Source organism: Lepidothrix coronata, unplaced genomic scaffold (assembly GCF_001604755.1).
Source record: "Lepidothrix coronata isolate B3197 unplaced genomic scaffold, Lepidothrix_coronata-1.0 Scaffold124, whole genome shotgun sequence".
Taxonomy (NCBI): domain Eukaryota; kingdom Metazoa; phylum Chordata; class Aves; order Passeriformes; family Pipridae; genus Lepidothrix; species Lepidothrix coronata.
The window spans coordinates 4790836-4812382 of NW_016690304.1; the positions used below are offsets into that span (position 1 = coordinate 4790836).

The 21547-nt window shown below is 41.4% G+C and overlaps 1 protein-coding gene across 1 annotated transcript; it reads left to right on the plus strand.

Annotated features, from left to right (window-relative positions):
- Positions 1-1670: 1670 nt before the first annotated feature.
- On the plus strand, positions 1671-20742 carry TMEM26 (transmembrane protein 26). Its single transcript, XM_017826170.1, has 6 exons — positions 1671-1999; positions 5113-5191; positions 10900-11013; positions 11501-11721; positions 12756-12832; positions 15121-20742. Exons 1-6 carry the CDS (start codon positions 1809-1811, stop codon positions 15534-15536), a joined length of 1098 nt encoding a protein of 365 aa, XP_017681659.1. The 5' UTR covers positions 1671-1808; the 3' UTR covers positions 15537-20742.
- The last annotated feature ends 805 nt before the right edge of the window (positions 20743-21547 follow it).

The following is a 21547-nucleotide window of genomic DNA, read 5'->3' on the forward strand; positions in this document are numbered from 1 at the left end:
TCTTTTGTACGCAAGTCAGCTCCAAAGCGTCTTTAATATGCAGAACTACTAGCTATCAGCAAAGCTCACTGCATCCTTCCAGAGCACAGTATCATGGGAACATCCCACTGATCATCATCTTTCCAAGTTTGTGACATCTGCCCTGTTAGGATCTCCATGACCAGTCAGATATACCAGTTCCCCCAGGTCATTTCTTTGACATTAAGCACTCCCACAGAGTAATATCTTGTTTAAACAATCTCTTGAATCTGTCTGTTCCCAGTTTCCTTTTCTACTAGATTTGACCTTAACACCAGCGGAAGGGCTGTGAACTAGCAGCACTCAAGGCATGATATGGCCGGGTGGCTGTTGGCAGGGGATTATCAGTAGTAGGTCCTTGACTTGAATTAATTTTCCTCTGAGCGTGAGGAGTTTGATTTTTTTGCTTCAACAAGGCACGCTGCACAGCCCATTTATTTACACAGGCATTTCCCCAGCCAGTGATCCATATTGTGGACTGGACTTTTGTTTTCCTGGGTAGGGTTATTTTAAAGTAGGCTTCTCCCCCATTATCCCCCCCATCCCCAAGGATATCAGGTGGCCAGCACCAGCACTTCATAAAGGAAGAGGTTTGGCTTTGCAGTAAGGAAAACTTAGATCTTAGCAATTGAGGAAAAATACCTTCTTAGAAAGGTCATAACTCTTAGAAGAATATCTTCTTGTGTTTAAAGTTAAAAAAAGGACTTTTTAAAATTAAATCAGCTAGGAAGTCGGGACCTTGGTAGTATGTTACATGGACTTGATTTGCATTTTTCAGTGGTGTATCTCAATTTAAGCATGTTGGCAGTAAATTAACACAAAACTAGAACAACACAGTAACAGTTTTGATCAAGAAGAAATTTCTCTTTGGTTGCCCAAGTGTAAATTCAAATAAAATTGATAATCTCTATAAGAAACAAAGCAATTTTAAAACATACTCTGTACTTTATACACTGTTCCCACAGAGGATACTAAAAGTCAGTCTGGAGGTAACTGACCTGACAGAAAACTTCGTGTGGTTTTTGTATATGTCTCTATTGGCCAATTCAGTAATATTAGTACTAGCCCAGATTTCATCCTGATTTCTGGAGTTCTGCACTCCTTAGTCCTGAAGCGGGGTGTAGATGATACAACAGAGTGGCTTAACTAGCTTTTCTGGCTTCTATTGCAGAAGGGATTCCAGTATTGAGTTAAACACACAGTTTCTGCTTTCCAGTATTGCCGTGTTAAACAAACGATTTTAAAAGCTCCCAAGTATGAATTATATCTTTCACGGGGAGCAGAAAGAGGGCTTTTAGTTTGCACTCTCAGTAGTGCAGTGGAGCTTTTAAGCAAAAATGATTCAAATTAATAACGTGCCTTACATTTTGCCTCTTTGTTAGAAAATCTACGAGGCGAGAGCAGCAAGTGGGGCTGCAGAGGGATGGTAACTGTGAGAGGGAAACCTCCCTCTGCTGGGTCCCCGAACCGATGACAGAGGGGACAGACGCAACCCTCCCCCACCCCTGCCTTGGGGCGGCCAGGGCTGTTTCGAGCCTGCAAACCACGGCAGCATGGAAGAGTGCCTTTTTTTTTTTTTTTTTTTTCCTTTAAAAAGTTTTCAGGAAGTCTGGAGGAGGGGCGATGCTGTTTCTTTTTTGTTATAATGGGCCCCTTTGTGGAGATGGAAGAGAAGAGATCTGTGTGCCTGCGGGGCGCGGGCTTCCCGGTGACTCCCAAGGTAACTTCCCAGGGCTCCTAAAGGCGCCGGGCCCCCGCAGTGCGGGGCGAAGGGAGGGGGCTGCTCCGGGATGGAGCTGATGGTGCTGCTCAGTGCCCTGGTGACTCGCCTGCTCTTCGTGCTGCACTCTCTCATCGGGGTCTGGAGAGTGACTGCCGTGAAGAAAGAACCCAAGTACTGGCTGCTGGCACTGCTCAACCTTCTCCTGTGCCTGGAGACAGGGCTCACCCTCAAGTTTAAGCAAGGCAGAGGCTACAAATGGTGAGCATATCCCGGCGGAGCCCCTTTTGCTTCTTTGCATGTAACTTTGCTGGAGATGGGACTCTGCCCCCGAGAGCAGGGGCTTCCCCGGCCCCGGCGTTCAGGGGTCGCGTTTGCTCCCCGGCTGCTCCTGGGCGGCGGGGATGGAAAACTGGTAGAGTTCGGCCAGTCCATTGCCAAACAGAGGGCTTTCAGGAGGGGCAGTTCTGCGGCAGACTACTCGGGAGCCACTCTGTATAATTGTGCGTGTATCCATACTAACAGTGAAGAGTGTGGGAATGTAGCTGCAGGCAAGAGGTGGATGCTGTGAAGCTGTGGGCTGGGGACGCTGGGGGCACCTCCTGAGCCACTGCCTGTTGGGGCTACGCGCTGCAGAGGGATGCTGGGGCACCCACAGAGATTCCCCGCATCTCATACTCTGTCCTGTCGTGCCCTGGTTTGCACCTCCTTCCCTAAGGACTGTATTCCCATTCCCTCCTCCTTCTAAGAGTGCTAACACCATGCTAGTGCATGAACCTAAACTCAGTGACAAATAAAAGATGAGTGGCAACCACTCTTCTGATACAGCAACAGTGGCTTAAATATTTGGATTTGAGAGGCTCTTCCAGAGGGGAACTTTCATGCCTGAAATGCTGCCCTAGAAATGAACAAAAAAGTTACTCATCGCAGAGCTTGCCCAAGCACATGGGTTTTTATGTGCATCTAAAGAATTGCTGCTGTCATCTACAGCTCATCAGCACTCAGGCAGCCAAAACAAGTGCCCTGTGAAAAGGAAGCGGTCATGTAACTGATTGTCAAGATTTCACTAGGACCTTTTATTGTTAAAAAACTCAAACTGCAGGCAGGCCCTGAGACAAATCCAGAGCCCCAGAGTATTTCCATGTTCTTAAATTCCTGCCCGTTGCAACCTGTGAAACTCATCATAACAGAAGCAGTGTTGTGTGACAATCCACACAAGTGCTCCATGCCCTAAATCTGAATGTAGTAAAAGCAGCGATAATGTCTGGGACACTGGAAAATTTAACAACAGCACAGCCCCAGATGCAGTTATGAGACAGGCAGATTAAGCAGACCCAATTCACTTGGGAAAAGAGGCAGCAACAGAGTCTTCATGAAGGAACACTTGCTATGGCAGCTTTTGGAAAATCCAAAGAAAAAAAGATTCTGAAAGCAGATCCATGTTAGATTAATACATGTGCTAAAAGACTGGGCTACGTTTAGTTAGAAGGAAATTTTGAAAGTGGATGTGGTCCAGCGCCTAAACCAGCGCAGTAAAGACATTTATAGGTAAGAACTGTAGACAAATGGTCAGTATCTATTTGTATCAGGGTAATTTTCTACTCCAGTGGAAAACACATTTAGAACAGGAATTACCAGAAGCATTTATAGAAACACCTCTACAGACAGTCACCAATCCAAGCAAGGGGCAGACTGTGCTGCAAGGCTCCTGCATCCAAGAGCCTCATATTGTCTCTGTTCATTACTGACAGAGAACTGTTCCTTATTACACCAGCATAAAACATTAAATGGCACATGTGGAGAAAAAGTATTCTTGTGAGCCTGGCCATGTAACATTTCCTCTAGATTGCCCCTTCTGACAGAAAGGCAGGGTTAAAGCCCCTGAAGTCTCCTGGCCTGATCTGGTATCATTAGCTCAGTACTGCTAACCTGCCAGCTGGACAGATTTTTCATGTGCTCAAGTCCTACAGGAAACACTGTAAAATATGTTAGTTCTTCCATTCAAATGAGAGGTGTGTTCTCTCCCAAAATAACCATGCTAAAAACCCACAGAATCATAACTTTTTTTATTTTTTTTAAAGAGCTAACAACAAAAAACCCCACTGTCAAAACAAACAACACTTCCAACCTTGAAAAAGAAAACAAAAACACTATGAAAACCTAAACCCAGACTATTTTACAGGGGATTGTTTGAAACATTTCAGAACAGCTCAGCAACCCAGTCATTTCCCTGAGCAGCAGGGTTTTTTTCTTTTCTCAATATCTAATCTCCCCATTGGAAAAGTCATGATTATCAAAATAAAGGTACATTCAGTATAGGAACAAACAATAAATGCAACAGCATTTGACCAAAGTGTTGCTGTAGTTGCATACTTATAAGCAATTCAGATTCACTGCAGAATGTGCCAGTGGCAGGATAGAAGAAACCAAGCCAATGTCCTGAGTTTGACCACACTGCCCTGTCCTGGGCCGTACATATATGTGATACAAAGGCAGCTGAGCATCTCAGCAGTGTTGCAGCAATGCTCACTCATTGGAGAGCAGAGTCAGACGGAACATTAGTGGCATCACACCTCATTCCTACTCCAAAAGGATAGGAATTGCCAAAAAAACCCCACCCCAAACAAATGTCATCTGTTTTATAAGAGAACATCAACTCTCACAAGAATCAGTACTTGCAGAGGGAGTCATAAAACCTCTCCATGACTTCTGCATAAACCCAGCTAAAGAAACTGAAGATAATAAAGTTTCATCATCCTGAGTGATACAGAAGACTGGCAAGGAAAGAAGAACTAGAGACAGAAATCCTGAAGAATTTTACAACTGCCAGCACAAATGGGGAAACAAGGCCAAGACCCATTTTCATAAACCCATTTTCAGTGCACAGCCTGCACTGAAAGACTTGCTACTGAAGAAATACTTGTTATAGGCAAACTGATGCTATTTCTACATTTCCTGTGTCAATGCACAGGATTCTGACCCACAACCTTTATCCCAGCATCACTCAGTAAAATGACTCAATGCATTAATTCACTCTTCATGAAATCAGAAAGAGCATGTTAGCTAGAGGCTTTTTAAGTACAGAGAGTGCTGTGCTGGAAATCCAAACAGCAAATTGGCTTTGGTTCGTTCTTAAAAAGAGATTTTAAATAAACTTCCATATATGATCCTAGATGCATGTACAAATAAACCTGTGATTTATAGTACTGACACAGCATAAGTAATCCAGCAAAAATAGCAATTCTTATTTGCAGTTACCCTATTTCTTAATATCTCATATGGTAGAGGCACAAGATAACTTTTCAGTGCAGATAATGTTTGGATATATGGTATTTATGATGTGTTATAATACCAAAATATCTTTTCCTTCACAGGTTTTCACCAGCAATATTTTTATATTTGATTTGCACAGTACCATCACTATGGCTGCTAGAAATTCATCATGGGACTCAGGTATTTATTATGAGACAAGATGAACTAGTTTGAAATCGATGCATTATTTGATGGGTTGGATTTGGGCATACAGACAGAAGTCTGCCAAGTCTTGTTCCAGTTCTCTATTTCATATTGGTGGGTCTCCCAAGCCAGCTATACTATGACTACTGTGCACTTCCTAATTATCAGATAATGAACCTCATTCCTAGCTAAAAACGAGACCATTTATTTGTATTTATCTGGGGAACTGAGGACTAGAAGTTTGAAAAACACAGCCTTTCACCCCCAGGTTACCAGCATGAATCTTGCTCAATATGATGAAAGAATTTCATTGCTTTGGAGGCCTTTGTAAAATAAAGTATGAGTTTCACAGCACTTAAAAGCAGATAACACAACTCCAAAAAAGTAAAAACTGAGACAGGTGTCAGTGAAAGGGGTCTTATACTCAGGTTACCTCATATTTGCTGCAACCTAGGAGAACACTCACTGGTTGTTACCACAGCCAGTAATTTGTCTGTCAGTGTTTATATCCTTTCTTTCTTTGTGCTGCACAGTAATCTAGGAGGGGGGTGTCTGGATTCCAATTCAGGACTAAAACACACAGTAACACTTTTAAAGGCAATTGTTCAGGGGTCATTTAGGGCCAGAACAGTCACTTAGCCCAGCAGCTCCCATTGAGTGAACCATCTCCTCATGCAGGCTGCTTTCAAGTCCCTATAGCACTTCCATGTAGTGAAAAGGAGATTTTGTCTATCCCAGCATTTGCACATATGCAAGGCCTTATATCCACAGCAGTAAAGGTTCTGATTGAAACAATAAAAAAAAAGTAACAGAAGAAAATACATAAATCAGACTAAGAAGACCTAGTGCCTCATTTTCTCCTTTGAAACATTGTTAGAGCCCACAGAAACATAATCAAATATTCAAAATTGTGTTTACACTGAAAATGCCTGAGGCTTTTTCTAAATACAGCAGCAGGAATTTATTGTCTTCTTGTTTTCCCAAATCTCCTTAAACAGTCACAGACAGGTAATGTGGATATTGAGAACATTTGTCATAGTTAAACCTGGTCCAAGAAACAGGCTAATTCTGTAGTCAAAGGCAGCAGTTTATTTCCCAAAATGATGTTAGAACATGGCATACTTTGTTCTTATTGATATACTGCTACTGTGAATTAAAGGGGAAGTATATCAAGTTAACAGCTTAGTTTATACCTGGAGAGATAGGATAGAGAGTTCTGGAAACACACAATCTAACAGATTCAAAAACAATACCTCCAGAAGGCGAACAGCCCTCCTATCAATTAACCTCAAACACAGCACCCTGATTAGGACTACTCTCAATACTGAAGTATTCCTGGGATTTTCCTTATTTAAATACTAACAGAATGTGTAATTATGCTAGATCAACACTTTTAATTTATTCACCACGAAAACAGTTTGTGGTTTTTAAGGCAGTAGAACTTTGATCTTGTGTTGAATCTTTACCAGGAAAGATCAGCTGCTTGTGTTGGTGTTGTTATTTAAAGCAGGTGTTAATAGGCAGCCCCCCTCCCTAAGACAGAGGCAATTCTGCCTCTCTGTGTACTGCAGAACTGGACATAAGTAATACCATTCATATATCAACAGTGAAATACTGACTGCATAGAAACTACTGCTTTGTGGTAACATATTCGGGAATGAAATACATGTTTGGGAGAGATGATAAAGTAAATTGAACTGTACTGAGAGAAGACATTGCTGTCTGCAAAATAGAGCGTCAAGAAAATTAAAACCATTTAATCCATTAAAATCCCCAAACATTCTTTCTTAATAATGTACAATATCTCAGAGAAAGAAACACCTCTGTTACCTTTTCAAATGCCAGGTGTATCACTGCCACAGAAAGCAATAACCGACCACCTTTTGCAGGGCTTACCCGACTGCCAGTGCTGGAGTCAGTGTAGGCTTCCGGTCAGTAATGAGGCAGATACTTGTAAACCTTGTAATAATTTTTAACCACCTTAAATTGAATATTTTGAGGAAATAGTGAATATTACTGTCCATTCCCTCATTCTGAGGTGGGATTCTCTTACCAGCTAAAATTATAGCATAATGATCTCCTCGAAGTGATCTTACATCTTTCACTATTTCTTCCCTCCCATACCCATTATATTCCTCAATTTGGAAAATAGCTTAAGCAATCATTTCTCCCTGTTTTACATTTCAGCTTTCCTGTACGAGCAAAATGAAGCAGTCAGGAGTGCTTTGAATTTCTGACATCACACGTGTTGCCATAGTGATGGCCACACTGTTTGCAGCAAATCACAGACAGCAAGCAGGGTACCTGTTGCTTGGCAGAGGGCCTGCTCCAGGGAAGGGCTAGGCTATTCCAAAACATCCTCAGCCTGCACAGCCTCCATGCACATTAACAGTTTAAATGGCACGGTTGAGTACCCTCGAGTGCCAATTTTACCATCCCAATGCTGGACCCAGTGTGAAGAGTTTTAGCTAACCTCCGTTTTATTTGGGAATAATGGATTGTGAATAACATGCAAACAGAAATTGCCTGAATTAGTTCGGTGTTCCAGATGTCCCCCATGCACTGGCAGTGAGCTCTCTGCGGGCCATACACTGGCAGTGAGCTCTCTGCGGGCCATACACTGAGATGTCGCCATGTCATGCAACAGTATTTCTGTTTTGATTAGATGTTTTGTAAATCAGAGGTGTGTAAGCTTCATCTCAGAAGAAAGAGAAAGTAAACAGAGCTAGAATTTATACAAAATGGGTATAACTTCCTCCTGTTCTATCTTTGCACAGGAAAAAAAAAAGGCATTTTTATTTAGCTAGATACAGTCTCAATACTTAGGAGTGACTGGACTCTAGTATTAAAAAGGTAAACCATGTTTATCAAATGCCTGTGAAACACAGTATTGAGTTTTTCCTTGTCACGTTCCCATTAAGTCACTGCACATCCATAACTCGCTAGGTAAATATGCCTGGCATCACCAGTCCTATTTACATGCATATACATGTTGAAAATAAAGGCTCTTCTCCAAACTTTCAAGTGAATCACTTCACAATCACTACTTAATAAATATTCAGAGAGGAACAAACTGAAACAAGACATGAACATACTTAAATGAAAAAAACAGGAGCCTACTTAAACAACTGGCTTTTGCAGATGCAATTTTCCATTTCCTGCCTGGAAACAGTTGAGAAGAGCTATGGACTGGCCGTGGGAGTGCCATTCAGTCCAAGTTCATGGAGCCTTGCACTGAAATGGAAACCCACTTCTCAGCTGGAAATACTCACAAAAGTGACAGACACCAATAACACAAATTAATTTTCTTAGAGATATTTCCTGCCCCTTTATGCCACTAGAATAAGATAAAAAGAGGTTCCTTGCAAGCCCCCTGTAAGCCTTTCCTCCACGTCCTCCCAGCAGTGCGAGCTGCTGACCCCTGCAGCTCCTCTGCCGGTATGGAGGGCATATGGATCAGCCCTGAGATGATCCGTAATTGGATGTGCTCGCTGGTGGCCCAGGGAGAGCCACACCACATGCTCAGAGCAGCACTCCCACACCTTGCTACCCACACACTGTAACTGCTGCAGGCTCCTGTTTCGGTCCTGTCCTTCAGCCGCCTGTCTGACTTACTGGATGTTGGCACAGAGTTTGGGAAGGGATTTCCACTGTCCTTGCACATACAGCAAGTGTGGCAAGTAGGCTGCCCTACGTGAGTTCTGCCTCAAGTTCAGCAAATTCATCCCTGAGCAACAGGGTTTTAAAACACCAATCAAAAAAAATCTCCAAACTTGGATGTGAAGTTTGATACAGGTTCATGGCTCTTATTCTCTTACCGTGCCAGACCAGGCAAGGGTGAGTTCAAATGCAGACAATGACAAAACAAAGGCTGTTGGAGTCAGCCTTCCTCCTCCTCCATGAGTTAGCAATCCCTTTGCCCTACCCAGGCTACTTGTTGATATTCACTTAATATTCTGGGGTGGTTAGGACAGTTATGCAATATTTTTAGGTCATGGCCTCCTCGGCCAACTGTGTCACACTGCCTGTGCAGGTAATCCAGAAAGGCTGACCTCGGGCTTGTCTCCATAGATTTTAGGCTTTTTCTATAGGCAACAGATATAAATGTCTCTCCAGAGCACTAGTTAAATTTGATTTCCAAAATATCCTCTGAACAAGATGTTTTGTCTCTCTCCTGTGGCTGAAGGGCAAACCCAGGGAGATTAGCCCTGCAAGGCTGTAGCCAGGCAGAGTACCAGCTCCTCCATCTCACTGCTTCCATGGCCAGAGCTTTAGACTTCCCTCTTCCAAATGGAAATATCATCTTCCCCCACATCTGTGTGTCAGTCTTTCAACACTCTCACACCCACTGTCCTAATAAGATAAGCATTCATCTTAGGAGTCTTTACCACCAATTATAAAAGCAACGAGCACTGACATTTTTTCCAGATTTTTCAAGTCACAAGAAGTTTATCTACCACAAGGTCAGGCAAGAGGCAGCATTTATTCAGATACTGAGCAACATTATCAGAGGCCAAGTGAAGTATCGAAGTAGAATCTGAAATTTGCTGGGAAATGTTGCCCTTGTATTGGCAGGCATTATGCTGAACACAGCTACTCAGTATGCACTCAGACACATTCCAATTGTTGCAGAAAATCACTCCCCGTGCAATAAAATGGTGGGGGGCCCAATGGAGAAATGCAAATCATCTGCTGTTCTCTGGCACAAATAGGACAGGATAAAAGTCTCTAATACCAGCATGGTTTGATTATCTAATTACCCTCCTTTTATTACAATGAAGAGAGATGTTAAGGGGTTGTTATGAAGACAGATTTTGGAACCATAACCCTCCGGTTGCTCCTGGGCCAGCCTTGGGTGTGAAGGTAGAAGGGCAGGGCAGTGCTGCAGATGCAACATAGCCCTGCCACTGGTTTACTGCAGTTGGAATAACAGTATGTTTTAGCCAACATTTAGTTTCCCAGAGCACTGGGTACTTGGAGAAAGTACCCAGTACTTTTTTCTACTCTGTGGGGGTAGGCAACAATAAAGGTCCATTTTTCTTAAATATTCCTGTATTTCACCTCACACACTTATGAATTTCCTTACAAAATAAAGCACAGCAGGGGCAGAAATGGCATAGAATACAACTCAAATATCCTACCCCAACTCGATTTCAGCCTTGAGGGAAATCACACAGAAAAATGAAACAATGGCATTTTCTGAAAACTTTTTCTGGATAGTAGAGAATAGGAGCAGATATTTTGAGAACAAGTCTGAATATAGAGCCTGACCATGAACATAACACATCAGACTGACCATGACCAATTTTTACCTTATTTGACTGTTTTAGCAAAAGAGAGCCCATTTAGGAACCCAGTGGCCTGTTCAGGAGAGCCGCAAGCAGATCACATTCAAAGAGTGCAGACTTGGCAGCACAGAGATGTCACCCACTGCATCAGCCTTTGAATTTACATCCTCTTCTGCAGTACAATCCTACACTTCCTCAGGGACCTACCAACAAACATCACTCTTGCCCTCACGAAAGGAATTTCTCCTTTCTGAACAAGAGAGGAATTACATTCAGAGTGAGCACCTTTGTAAACAGCAACGGTGTTTCACAAATGAATCCTCTACAGTTCGGCAAAACAGGACACACTCAGCCACAGAGCACACCTGCTCCCTGTGTGGGATGTTTATGCATGTGTCATGTTTTTGTTCACAACAGTACTGTGGTAATGAGCCTGGGGCAGTTCAGGTGAATGTCACCAACCAAGACTTCAATCAATCCAGAGACAGCAGTCATGGAAACGAGGGAACGGATCACCACATCATTCAGACGGTGGGACACTTTTCCTATTCCTAGTGGAGATCTTACGATAATTAGAGCAATTAGAGAGAAAAGCTTCTTGCAGAGTGAGTAAAACTAAATATATATATCTAATTTCAGAAAAGCACATTGTGAAAATGCTGCATACTAACTATTGTTGCCAAGACAAGTGTCTGTGTAAAGAGGAGACTCTTCCACCACTCTCTTCCAGATCTCAGTAAATGAACTTAGAAAATGTCAGGGTGATGATCCTGCAAAGGATAATGCTCAGCTGAAAAATGAGAACAGGAGGAGTAGTACACAGAGAAAGGCTTGCTATTCATTATCCAAAGTCTGTATTAACATGTCTTTTTCAAATTAGGCCTGCCAGATAGAAATGATTTGCTCTCATACAATATGAAAGAGAACAAAAAGCAGGTTCAAGGACAAATAGTCTCTGAAGGTACTTATAGTGTCAGTCTGCTGAAGTTATAGTATGCCATTGTTGTCTTTTAAACAGGCTAAAGTCTTTGTCAATCAGCTCTCCACAATCTGTGAGACTGTATGGACACTGGCCCTCCACCAGACTTTTCTACTGCTACTAGTAGTTGGGAGATGGCTTCTCCCCATTGGAGTCGAAATCACACGGGATCAATTGTCTCAGCTGCTTCTCATGTTTGTGGGAACAGCAGCAGATATACTTGAATTTGCCAGTGAAACCTTGGACATTGAGGATGTTCGGTAAGGACTTTTTGCTGATTTAAATAACTTGCATGGTGCAAGACGCTTGTGTAATGTGCAGTGTTCAGACTGGTGAACTGTATTTCCCATAGAAAACAGAAGGCTACATTCCAAGGCTCTGTTTTCCTACTCTTGCCTTTCCCTGTGTGAAAGGCTTAAGTCCTACAAGCTTTGTTAGTCCTACAAGCTCTTCTCTGTTGCCAGCAGAGAAAGCATGTCAGATCCATCACAATAAAAGGTTCAAAGAGCCAAACAAGTAGCAGAACTGCCATGCAGCATCAGTTCTTTTGGCTACAGGAGCTGAAACACTGGATACATAGTAAACCTCCTTCAGGTTAATGAATTGTTTTAAACTGGCGAGGAAGCAACTAGAGTTTGCTTTAGTGATACATTATCCAAGTTGCTTCTTCGGTTATCTCACATGTGCTTTCTTCATGATAGAATGACAAAGTGTTCAAAGATAAGGAGAAAGGGAGTGACAGTCTGGTATGAATTTTCAACTGTTGTGACCTCTTCCAGAGAAAGTAAGCTCCTCTCCCCCTCACAGTGCTGAGAGATGAGCTGTGAACATCCATCATAAAGGAAAAGAGTCACAGAAGAGGTTCATCCTCCCAAAGAAATACTATTTTATTTTTATTAATATCAAAGCAACGTTTTTAGAGCAGGAGAAGAGGTCCCTCCCACTTGGGAGAGAAGCTTAAGGCTTCCAAGGAATGTAAGGAATGTAATCATTACAAGGGTAAAGATATCTCCTTTTTGAGCTACAGAGTCTATTTCCATATGCTTATCATTATAATGTTAGCATCAGATATTTAGTGTAATTACACAGCTGCAACATGCAGCCTGAACAGCAAAAATTCCATACTAAGAGGTGCCTCTGTTTTCCTTAGTCTTTAATCTCAAGAGCATGCATTAATAAATCACTCTTTCACTCAACCACTCTAAATGACATTCCAAACACAACAGGAAACATTTTTGTTATCACATAAGAAAACCGCATCTTTATTGTTATCACTTTTTTCCCCCTCCCATAGGAAGAATTATGCTCTCATAAATGCAATTCTTGCTGTATGGACCTGGAGTATGCTACAGTTTCCACTTGATCTTGCAGGTTAGTACTTGCACGTAGACAAGAAAAGAGGGGAAAAAACGCTCTTAAGTTTTGGCTGGCACATCTTGTGGCTGTGCACACACTACAGGCTATACCGAGGACTTCTGGCAGAGAGCAATTTATATGACAACAACAGCTTTTGAAGAAAGCCCATTATGGTTTCTTTTAAGGAAACGCTTGTTTCTGGGTAACCTCTGATCTCCCTGATAGAACTCTCTACTTTCAGAAAAAAGAAGAAAAAGCATTGCAATGTTGTATTGCTCCAGTTGCCTGTTGCTGCCTTAAACTTCACCATGTGAGCTCTCAAGTTAGATCTGGTCTACTATATTATGTCTCCAATGTGGGTAGGTTTCTAGACCCTGTGGAGAGGCAGGCAATTATTAACCACAGAGAACAGCACAGCCAAAAGCACTGGGGACATTATCCCAGGAGAAATTGCCTATTCACAGGAAACCTAAAGGACCATATGATGTTGGGACTGTACACCCTTACCTTAATCTAAAAGGCCCAATTATTCAGTCAGCTCAGGGTGGTGTTTGTCCCTGGGCAGAACGGGCTTTGCAATGACCAAGAAGAACAGTGAAAGCTGTCCGAGTCCTCATCTGTTCCAACCATTTTGTTCTCCAGTCACTAAAAGTTTGCAACACAGGTATAGTAGCCCAAAGATGCTTATCCTCACTAGCATCTTACACAAAATTGGTTACTAGGTTGACACTATGACTAAAATAATAAGTTAAAAATTCCTGACCATTTTTTATTATTATTTTATTCACTAGCCTTTGCTTCATGGACAGCACTAGGCTTTGTTTTCAACAGTAAAGTTATGAAAAGATTTCAGCATTTCAGCTCAGCAGCTCGTCTCCTGAAAAATCTGATGCAATCACACTTCAGATTTATCACAGCTGAAATTCTTGTTATGGTAAAATACATTCTGTTACAGATGCACAGCACTCAGGTTTAAAAAAAACCTCAACCAACCAAAAAACATCCCATACACATCACCACCATTCAGATAAATTCAAACAGCACTTAAACAATCTGTGCATTTTTTTCCCTCTGGCTGTTGCTTTTCTGCTTGTTTAATTACATTTACCAGTTAGAAATTAAGTTATTGAACACATTTTTCCCTGAAATTATTATGGGTATGGCTTATTTTAGGCACTTCTATACAGTTGCACAGATAGTACTTATTATTCAAGCATCAGAGTGTTTACTCATGCATCCAAGATGACGTAAAAGAAATTTTTAGGCACTTACGATTAGACTACAGCAATGCAGTTAGAACTATTAAACAGTAATAGCACAAAAACATATTAAAAAATTAGCTGCTGCTGAAGCCTTGCCTAATGGATTCAGCAAATTTCTACATTCTACAGCTCATTTTCCATTTGAGTCTCATCTGGTTTTCCCCCTCCCCAGCGATGACTCAAACAATAGAATTCTTTTGGCAAGCTGAAATGTTTGGTGGTTGTTACTGCATCACAAGTAGTGATGTTTTTTAAACTAATGAAATCTCACTGTTCAAGAGACAGGTTAGTTAGTTAAGCTACGTGCATTTTTGTAAGAGACAGCCAAAATGACCCCATACAAACCCTCCCACTGGTCCTTCTCTAGGCACCACAACACAGAGAGCATTTGAGCCCACCACCACCTTTATAGCCAAGGGGAACCCCTGTATGCACATTCCAGCAGTTGTGTGCAATCGATACCCAGAAAACTAAGTAACTGTGGCTCAAGTCTTGCATGGCAAGCAGAAACCACACAGTGCTCAATACTGCTCTGCACTAACAGGACTTACTCATTCTGTGACACATGAAAAAGGCAATGGTTATCTGGTGAATCTTTTAAAAGCAAGGTCTTAGACAGCCTGGAACAAGCTGAAGTGCAACAGCTCAGGCTGCTCCTATTCATCACAGTAGTTTTTTTCTTAAAGATACATGAATGATGTATCAGCATGTTGATTTACCAAAGAAATGTCTGGGAAGGTTGTGAAGAAAGATTAGGCGATCTATTTCTGTTTCTTGCTTTAGAAGTGTATAAATACTGGTATCTTTGTGGGATAGAAAAGGGGAAGTGGTTTTTGGTCCTGTTTGCTGGACCACATAAGTGCCTCACGTGAGCCGAGTGCGTTTTGCCGAAACAAATCCCAGAAAATGGATATGCTGTATGTTGCACAGTTCACAGTTGAATGCATTTATAATCCGGGGTACCCTGTCTTATAAGTGCCCTTTAAACCAACCCTGGCTTTGCTTCACAAAGTTGTTTTAACATAACTGTTTTGCTTCTAGTACAGCATATTGGCTGCAAACCAAGTGCATCATCCAGGCGGATCCCCAGCCTGCTGCTGTGCAGGTACAGCGCGGAACTGTGGAACATCTGGGTCAGCCTTTTCATACAGGATGGGCCCTTCTTCATTGTGCGTTCAATCCTCATGGGCCACTTCAGAATATTCAATCAGATGCTGGTATTTTTTACAGCTAAGAATGTCTTGGTTGTGACTCTACAGTTGTATCGTTTGGCAGTGATAATGTTCGACTTCCGTGCCACCATCCTGCAGAAGAGCAGGAAAGGAGAGGTCTGTTGCTGCCCATGTGAGCCTTACGAGGCTCGTGCTCATGCTGCCAGTCACCACGACAACGAATTGAAAGAGCTGGTTGCTTTTCCTCCAAAAGAGGAATCCCAAGCTCCGTCAGAAGATCACTGAGCAGTTACTGACTTGAAAGAAGTTGCATTTCCCACAGCTTCTTCAGAAGGGCTTTGCCTGTTTCTATGATCAAACACACCTTGAGTGCCTAAGTCATCTCTTCCACCATGAGAACATTAAATTTCTTCTAAATTGTAGGGGAAATTTCTCAAGCAAATTCATAGGAGTGGGATTTCCTTTTTAATCCATTTACATGGTGGGTTTTGACTAGTTCCATATTATTATTATCCACAGGATTTTGTAGGCGTAGTTTGTAGTAGAAAGGTTGTACCAAGAAAGGTTGGGTGCACTAACAAAATTGGTTATTACCATTGGTGGCACTGTGCTAACCTATGTACTTGCATGTATTCAGATAGACAGACAAGCCTATCCATATGGGAAGTACAAAAGCATTTAGCTCTACTTGAATGGTTGGGCTATAACTCCAGTGTGACGAACAATATGTTCACTGTGCATGGGAGCAACTTCAGCAGCAACAACTGTGCAAGTGAAGAGGGATGACAAATGTCTGCTGGTACTGTGACATCTGAACATTGTTCATTCCATAAATTTAAGAAAACCATCTTCAGATGTTACCTCATCCTTGGCTGGATTCAGTTAAGAACTATGCAACACCATGAAACTGCATATGAAAGACACTTACAATCTGCACGGTCTGAATAACCTAAACCTTAAAAGAAAACCCAAAGCAGCCTTATGGATCATTAGGAGACAACTGCATTTGCTAGAGGCATTTTCTACAGAGTTGCTTGCCTTTCTATTTCTACCAGTTAGAACACACGCACAGTTAGAACACACACGCACAAAACCTCACCAAAATATTTGTAAATACTTTTTTTCCCCTCTTGATTTCACTGTTCTTACAGGTGAGACAAGTTTTTAAAATATCTCCATTTTATATGATTTTTTTTTAGAAGTGGCCAGACCCAGGCATACAATCTCACTAGAAAGAAGATGGCACTGCTGCTCAAGTTTGACAAGACAATCTAAGCAAAAGGATTCAGGCACCCACTTCACATTTCATAAAGCACCACAAGGTCCCCTGAAATAACTTGAGAGATTGCCTGGTCTGGTGAGTGTCAAGACCCATTTTTAAGACATGGCTACTAATTATTAATTTACACTTTTCACATTTGGAATGAACTATATATGTCCCAATTTCTCCCAGGTGCACTCTTGAGATCAGTGTAAGGCCATTGACTTTTCTGGACTTGGTTTATAGAGGTTAAAAGTAAGAGAAGTGATTTTTGAAAGTCCACCTAAAAATTAAATTCTCACACAAAATGACAGGTGGTTTTACAAATTTCTGCATCCATTCTGAAAGAGAGCAGAAAAGCATATAAAGTGACCTAATTAAGGTAATTTCCCTTGTGAAAAATGCCCAATTAAACACTGTTTTCTAAAGCCTCAGTCATCTAAAGCCAGAATCTGTTTTCAGGAATGAATAAAAAGTGTTTCTGCCACCACTGCAGCAGTCATACACTTATTTATCTACAGCCTGAGAAGCAATGACATTTATTCTTTAAAGGTGAACCTATTTAAAAAAAATCCAAACCCCAAAGATGTGAGTATTTGTTTATGCTTGTGAGTTTTTCTTACTGTTTTATGCAGGATCAGACTCTTCCATTAGGAAAGAAGAAAATGCATAGCCATAAAGAAGGAAGTCTCATGTATTTCATAGCCCTTTCTACCATTCATACAATAGTAATAATGTGCAATACCTCCTCCTCTTCTTATTTTGGGCCTTTTTCCACCAGAAATTTAAAAAAGCCTATCATTATTTGCCATGGTATTATGACATAGACATATGGAGAGTGGAATGCAACTTCATTAAGGATTTTAATTCAAGTCTAGAGGTAAAATGTGACATTTCTGATGATGAGCTGTGCTGTCTAAAACCTTTCACACTGGGATGAATTTAGAATCAGTTGGTAGAACCACAACACAGCTCTTCCTTATGGATGCAAGCTGGGACTACTCATATTCATTTTGAGTTTACCACTTGCTGATATAGTAATTATCCTGTTAAAAGGATCACTGCTAATTAATTTGGAGTGTACTGAGCTTGCTAGAACATCATTCTAAATTCATCAGCACAAAAATTGCAGGATGTTCTTTTTTAAACTTGCTGTCTATTTAAAGGCTTAGTTCAGCAACAAACTGCCTACTAGGCTCAGCCTGCAGCAAATGTAAGATCCCCTGGGGTCAGCAGTACAGAGACTGGTTACAGCAGGAATTTTACAGAGAACTCTATTTCCTGGTCTTCAGTCTGTTCAATTTTAAACAGCAGTAAAGCTTCTAATCAGATTTATGGTAAGAAGAACTTGCTCCAGTGTCAGGTGGTTACTACTAGATCCCATTCCCATTCACTCAGACAAAATCCTCCTTCCTGCTTACAATAGGATTTGGACTTTTCTTTTCCTCCCCAGTATTGCAGTGATGGCAATCAGATTGCTTAAAACTAAAAGCAAACCCAAACTGACAAAGCACTTCAGTGGTGGGTAGACTACTACCTCCCAACCTCTGTGCAGAGGGGAATCACACATGCCAGGGAGCAGCAGGAATGACATGCAGTTCCCTCTACTTCACTGAGAAGCCTGGGAATGGCAATTATGAAGTCTAGTAGCTCGCATGTTTTGGGTCGAGCAGCAAACCCCAGCTGCAAGCCCTCCTCACCCTTGCAAATGTTCTGAGCAGGAGGATGCAGCAGTGCATTTTGCAGCTGGCTGTTTGAGAGCCACTGTGCCATCCCACTGCCTTCCAGAACTCTGCACTAGGCAAGTGGTAGAATGGGTTCCCTTGAAGATCTGCCAGCATCTGTGGTGCACCCAAGGATGTCACATTTGCTGTGCAGGAAAAGCTGCAGTAGACTTTCAGATGGGGAAAATTCAAGCCTTCAAAATGCAAGAATTTCAGAACATTTATCTTAACAATTATTCACTTTTGAGTCAGAAGAATTACATTACTAAATCTGTTCTGCAAATAGATATCTGGCCATTTACTGTTATTTATTCTGGTTGTTCCTGCCTTGTCCTTTTAGATTATTCCATATTAAACCTCACTAAAATGTTTTACTACTTGTTTTTCCTGAGCTAAAATGTATTCCTCCTTTCCTCTGGACATTGGCTCAAATAAGCTCATAGCCCTGAGCGGGAAAAACAACAAACAACAGCGATGATTTTATTGCATTCCTGTTGGTATTTGTACTGTATGATGTTCTCTGTGACCATGTGGAAATGGAAGAAAATGTGCAATTACTTTTAAAAAATTCCAACTGCACTTTGCAAATAAAAGGCAGTTACCTCAGGCATAGCTGCCAATTTATTATGTGAGAGCTGACTGTTATATGTTCCCATTAATTATATCTTCCACATGCTGCTTTTCCTTTCCATGCTTCGTAAGTTAATTACTTAGGCCAGATTCTGACTGCAGCCACTGCTTCGAAAACCTACAGCAACTGCAGTTAATTCCATTTGCTTCTGGATACGTTGTTCTTTATGCAGAACCTTTGCCTCCAAGTATGCACAGTGCAATCCCACAGAGGATGTGTTTAATATCTGCATACAGGAGGCATTTTACACACACAAATATGTGCATGCATTTAGATATCCACACACACCTGGCAATGCCCAATACATACAGCTTTTATTTCTGTTACGATCTGCAAGATTGCTCATAAGAACATTCTGCAGATGTCTCTAAAACACTTACAAAAATACCTAAATGTTACAAATGTCTTGAAACTCAGAGCTCTAAACAGTGATTTTTTTAAAAATTTGTTTTAAGTACCTTGGAATATATTGTTTCCATGCAGATTTCCTCAGTTGAATGAAATTCAATTATTCAATTATAATTACTCAATTATTACTTTCCCCTCAAAAATAAAGATTTTTAGAAGAGCATCAGAAAAGAACACCAGCATCTAAAACTGCATAAGGCTGTTTCTCTGGTTCTGTGTCAACAGAAAATAGGCAAGTCTTGAAATCAGCAGGTTGCAGAGTCCTTAGCCCTCTATCTGGGGATTCAGTTCTCCACTTTTTTCACACTGTTCTATGAGGAAGGAAGTCTTTCCTTCCTTGTGAGAAGAAAGAAAACAGACTATTCCTAATCTGTAATGGTGAGGCAATAAAAATGGGTCACAGTGGCAGAAGTAGCAAAGATGTTTGCCCAAGATTGTTCATTGCACAAGCAGAGACATACAGCAGTACGGACCCCTAAGGGAACAGATACTCATGAATGAGAGAACCACATGTGAGCTGTGTTCTGAAAACCTTCCCTGGCCCTTAAGTGCCAGCACAGGAAGAGTTCTTGACAGTCAGTTCTACTCCAGTGATCTCCAGCAAGCTGCTAGGACAGGAATTCCAGCTATCCCAAGTCTGTCTTGAAGGTGACCCTAAAATGCTCTGTGCAAACTTTCCCTAATTTGGGCTCACTTGGGTCAGGTCTTTCCCTTAAGGGTGGATAAAGGGGTAGAAATAAAAGCAAAGTAACTGTAAAAAACTTCATTTGTCAACCCAAATCCTTACCTCATCCACTCATACTGCCCTTCTTTCCCCAACCACATTTCCGCCTGTTTTCTGGGCCCGCCTTCCAGATCTCAGCACACAGATGCTAAAAGATCTCAGACAAAAGATGCTAAACACTGCACTTCCCACTGCTGCCTGTGAAAATCTTTACGAAAGCACACAAGAATTCAGGCCAAAGATAAAGAAGAGCCAAGCCTACCTCTTCCTGTTAAAGATGAAAGCTATCTACAGCTGCCAAAGAGTTTCCTCCATTTGTTTGTAGCCTACTAGAGGGAGAAGAATCTTTTCCTGGGTAGTCTGTCTGTGAAGGACTAGCTTATTGAAACACCAGCATCATTTCCTGTAGCCCTATGGATTAATAATATCTCTTTCAAACTATCATGAGGTCACACAAAGTTTGAAACAAGACTGTCTGGCTGTAGGTAAAGACAACGGAGTTGAAGGGTGGTACAACATAAAAGTGATGCCCTAACCCAGCATTTCTAACTCTGGGTGGTGGGAAAGGCCTCCAAGCCAAGTAAAGCAGGTCTGCATGAGTATCATCTGTAATAGTGGCTTGGAAGAGCTGAACTAAAAATCGCTCTAAAATCTTCAGTCTCCTATACTTCTAACTAATAGTATCCTGAAATAATCGTACAGAATGGCTATAATCAAAACTAACACCCTTGCCCCTCAAAGGACTCCAGAATAGTGTTAGAATAGATCTACAGTGTAAAAACCTGGTTGAGTGTTGCTGTTCCTTCATTTGATATTATTCTGAATAAACTGATGCTTCACATTTGAAGAATGTGTTGGGCTTAATTTTACCTGACATCCCATCTAAGTGCTTCACAATTACAGTCTCCTGATAGAATTCACAAAAAAGCTTGTCTTTCACAACAAACTTGGTAGAGGCCTTGTTGGAGCATCTTTCAGGATTGCAAGAGACAATAGTATGCTCAGCAATGGCAGTCCATGAACCAAGACAGCTGTCAGACACTATAACTCACTGTAGCCCTAATCCTGCCTCAGTCAGCGCTCACAGTGCCACTGCTGAAGATCAGCACTACACCTATAGTATTACAAGAGAAACATAAAAACAGGACTCATTTTCTCAGGCAACCAATCAGAACGTTCAAAAAGCACCTTCCAAAGATATTTATCACAACTGCCAAACTAGAATACTGTCTTTTACTCATTAGAGGTCAGCCCTGAAGTGGTTAGCCTTCTCCCTGAGTGATGGAAGACAACTCTTTCTTCTTTCCTTCTCCTTCCAGATTTCACATTGAGGTGAAATCTAGTTGTTCTAATCCCGTAACAAACCAATACAAGTTAATATTCTGCCTTATGAGCTGCATATCAAGTCTAACTTGAAATTTAAGCTTCATTGTGGCAGAAAAGAAAAGATTATTTTGTGGTCTAATCCAAGGAATACTAATTAATTAAAAAAAACCTCTTACATGCAGAAAAAGGAGAGAATGCATAAGTAAGATTTGCCACAGGGGT

What these genes read in the sequence shown, in the direction of transcription:
- TMEM26 (XM_017826170.1), top strand. Translation starts at nt 1,809, where the DNA reads ATGGAGCTGATGGTGCTGCTCAGTGCCCTGGTGACTCGCCTGCTCTTC. An exon ending in CAAGGCAGAGGCTACAAATG is followed by an intron (nt 2,000 to 5,112) that starts GTGAGCATATCC and finishes TTTCCTTCACAG; the next exon opens with GTTTTCACCAGCAATATTTT. An exon ending in TTGGACATTGAGGATGTTCG is followed by an intron (nt 11,722 to 12,755) that starts GTAAGGACTTTT and finishes CCCCTCCCATAG; the next exon opens with GAAGAATTATGCTCTCATAA.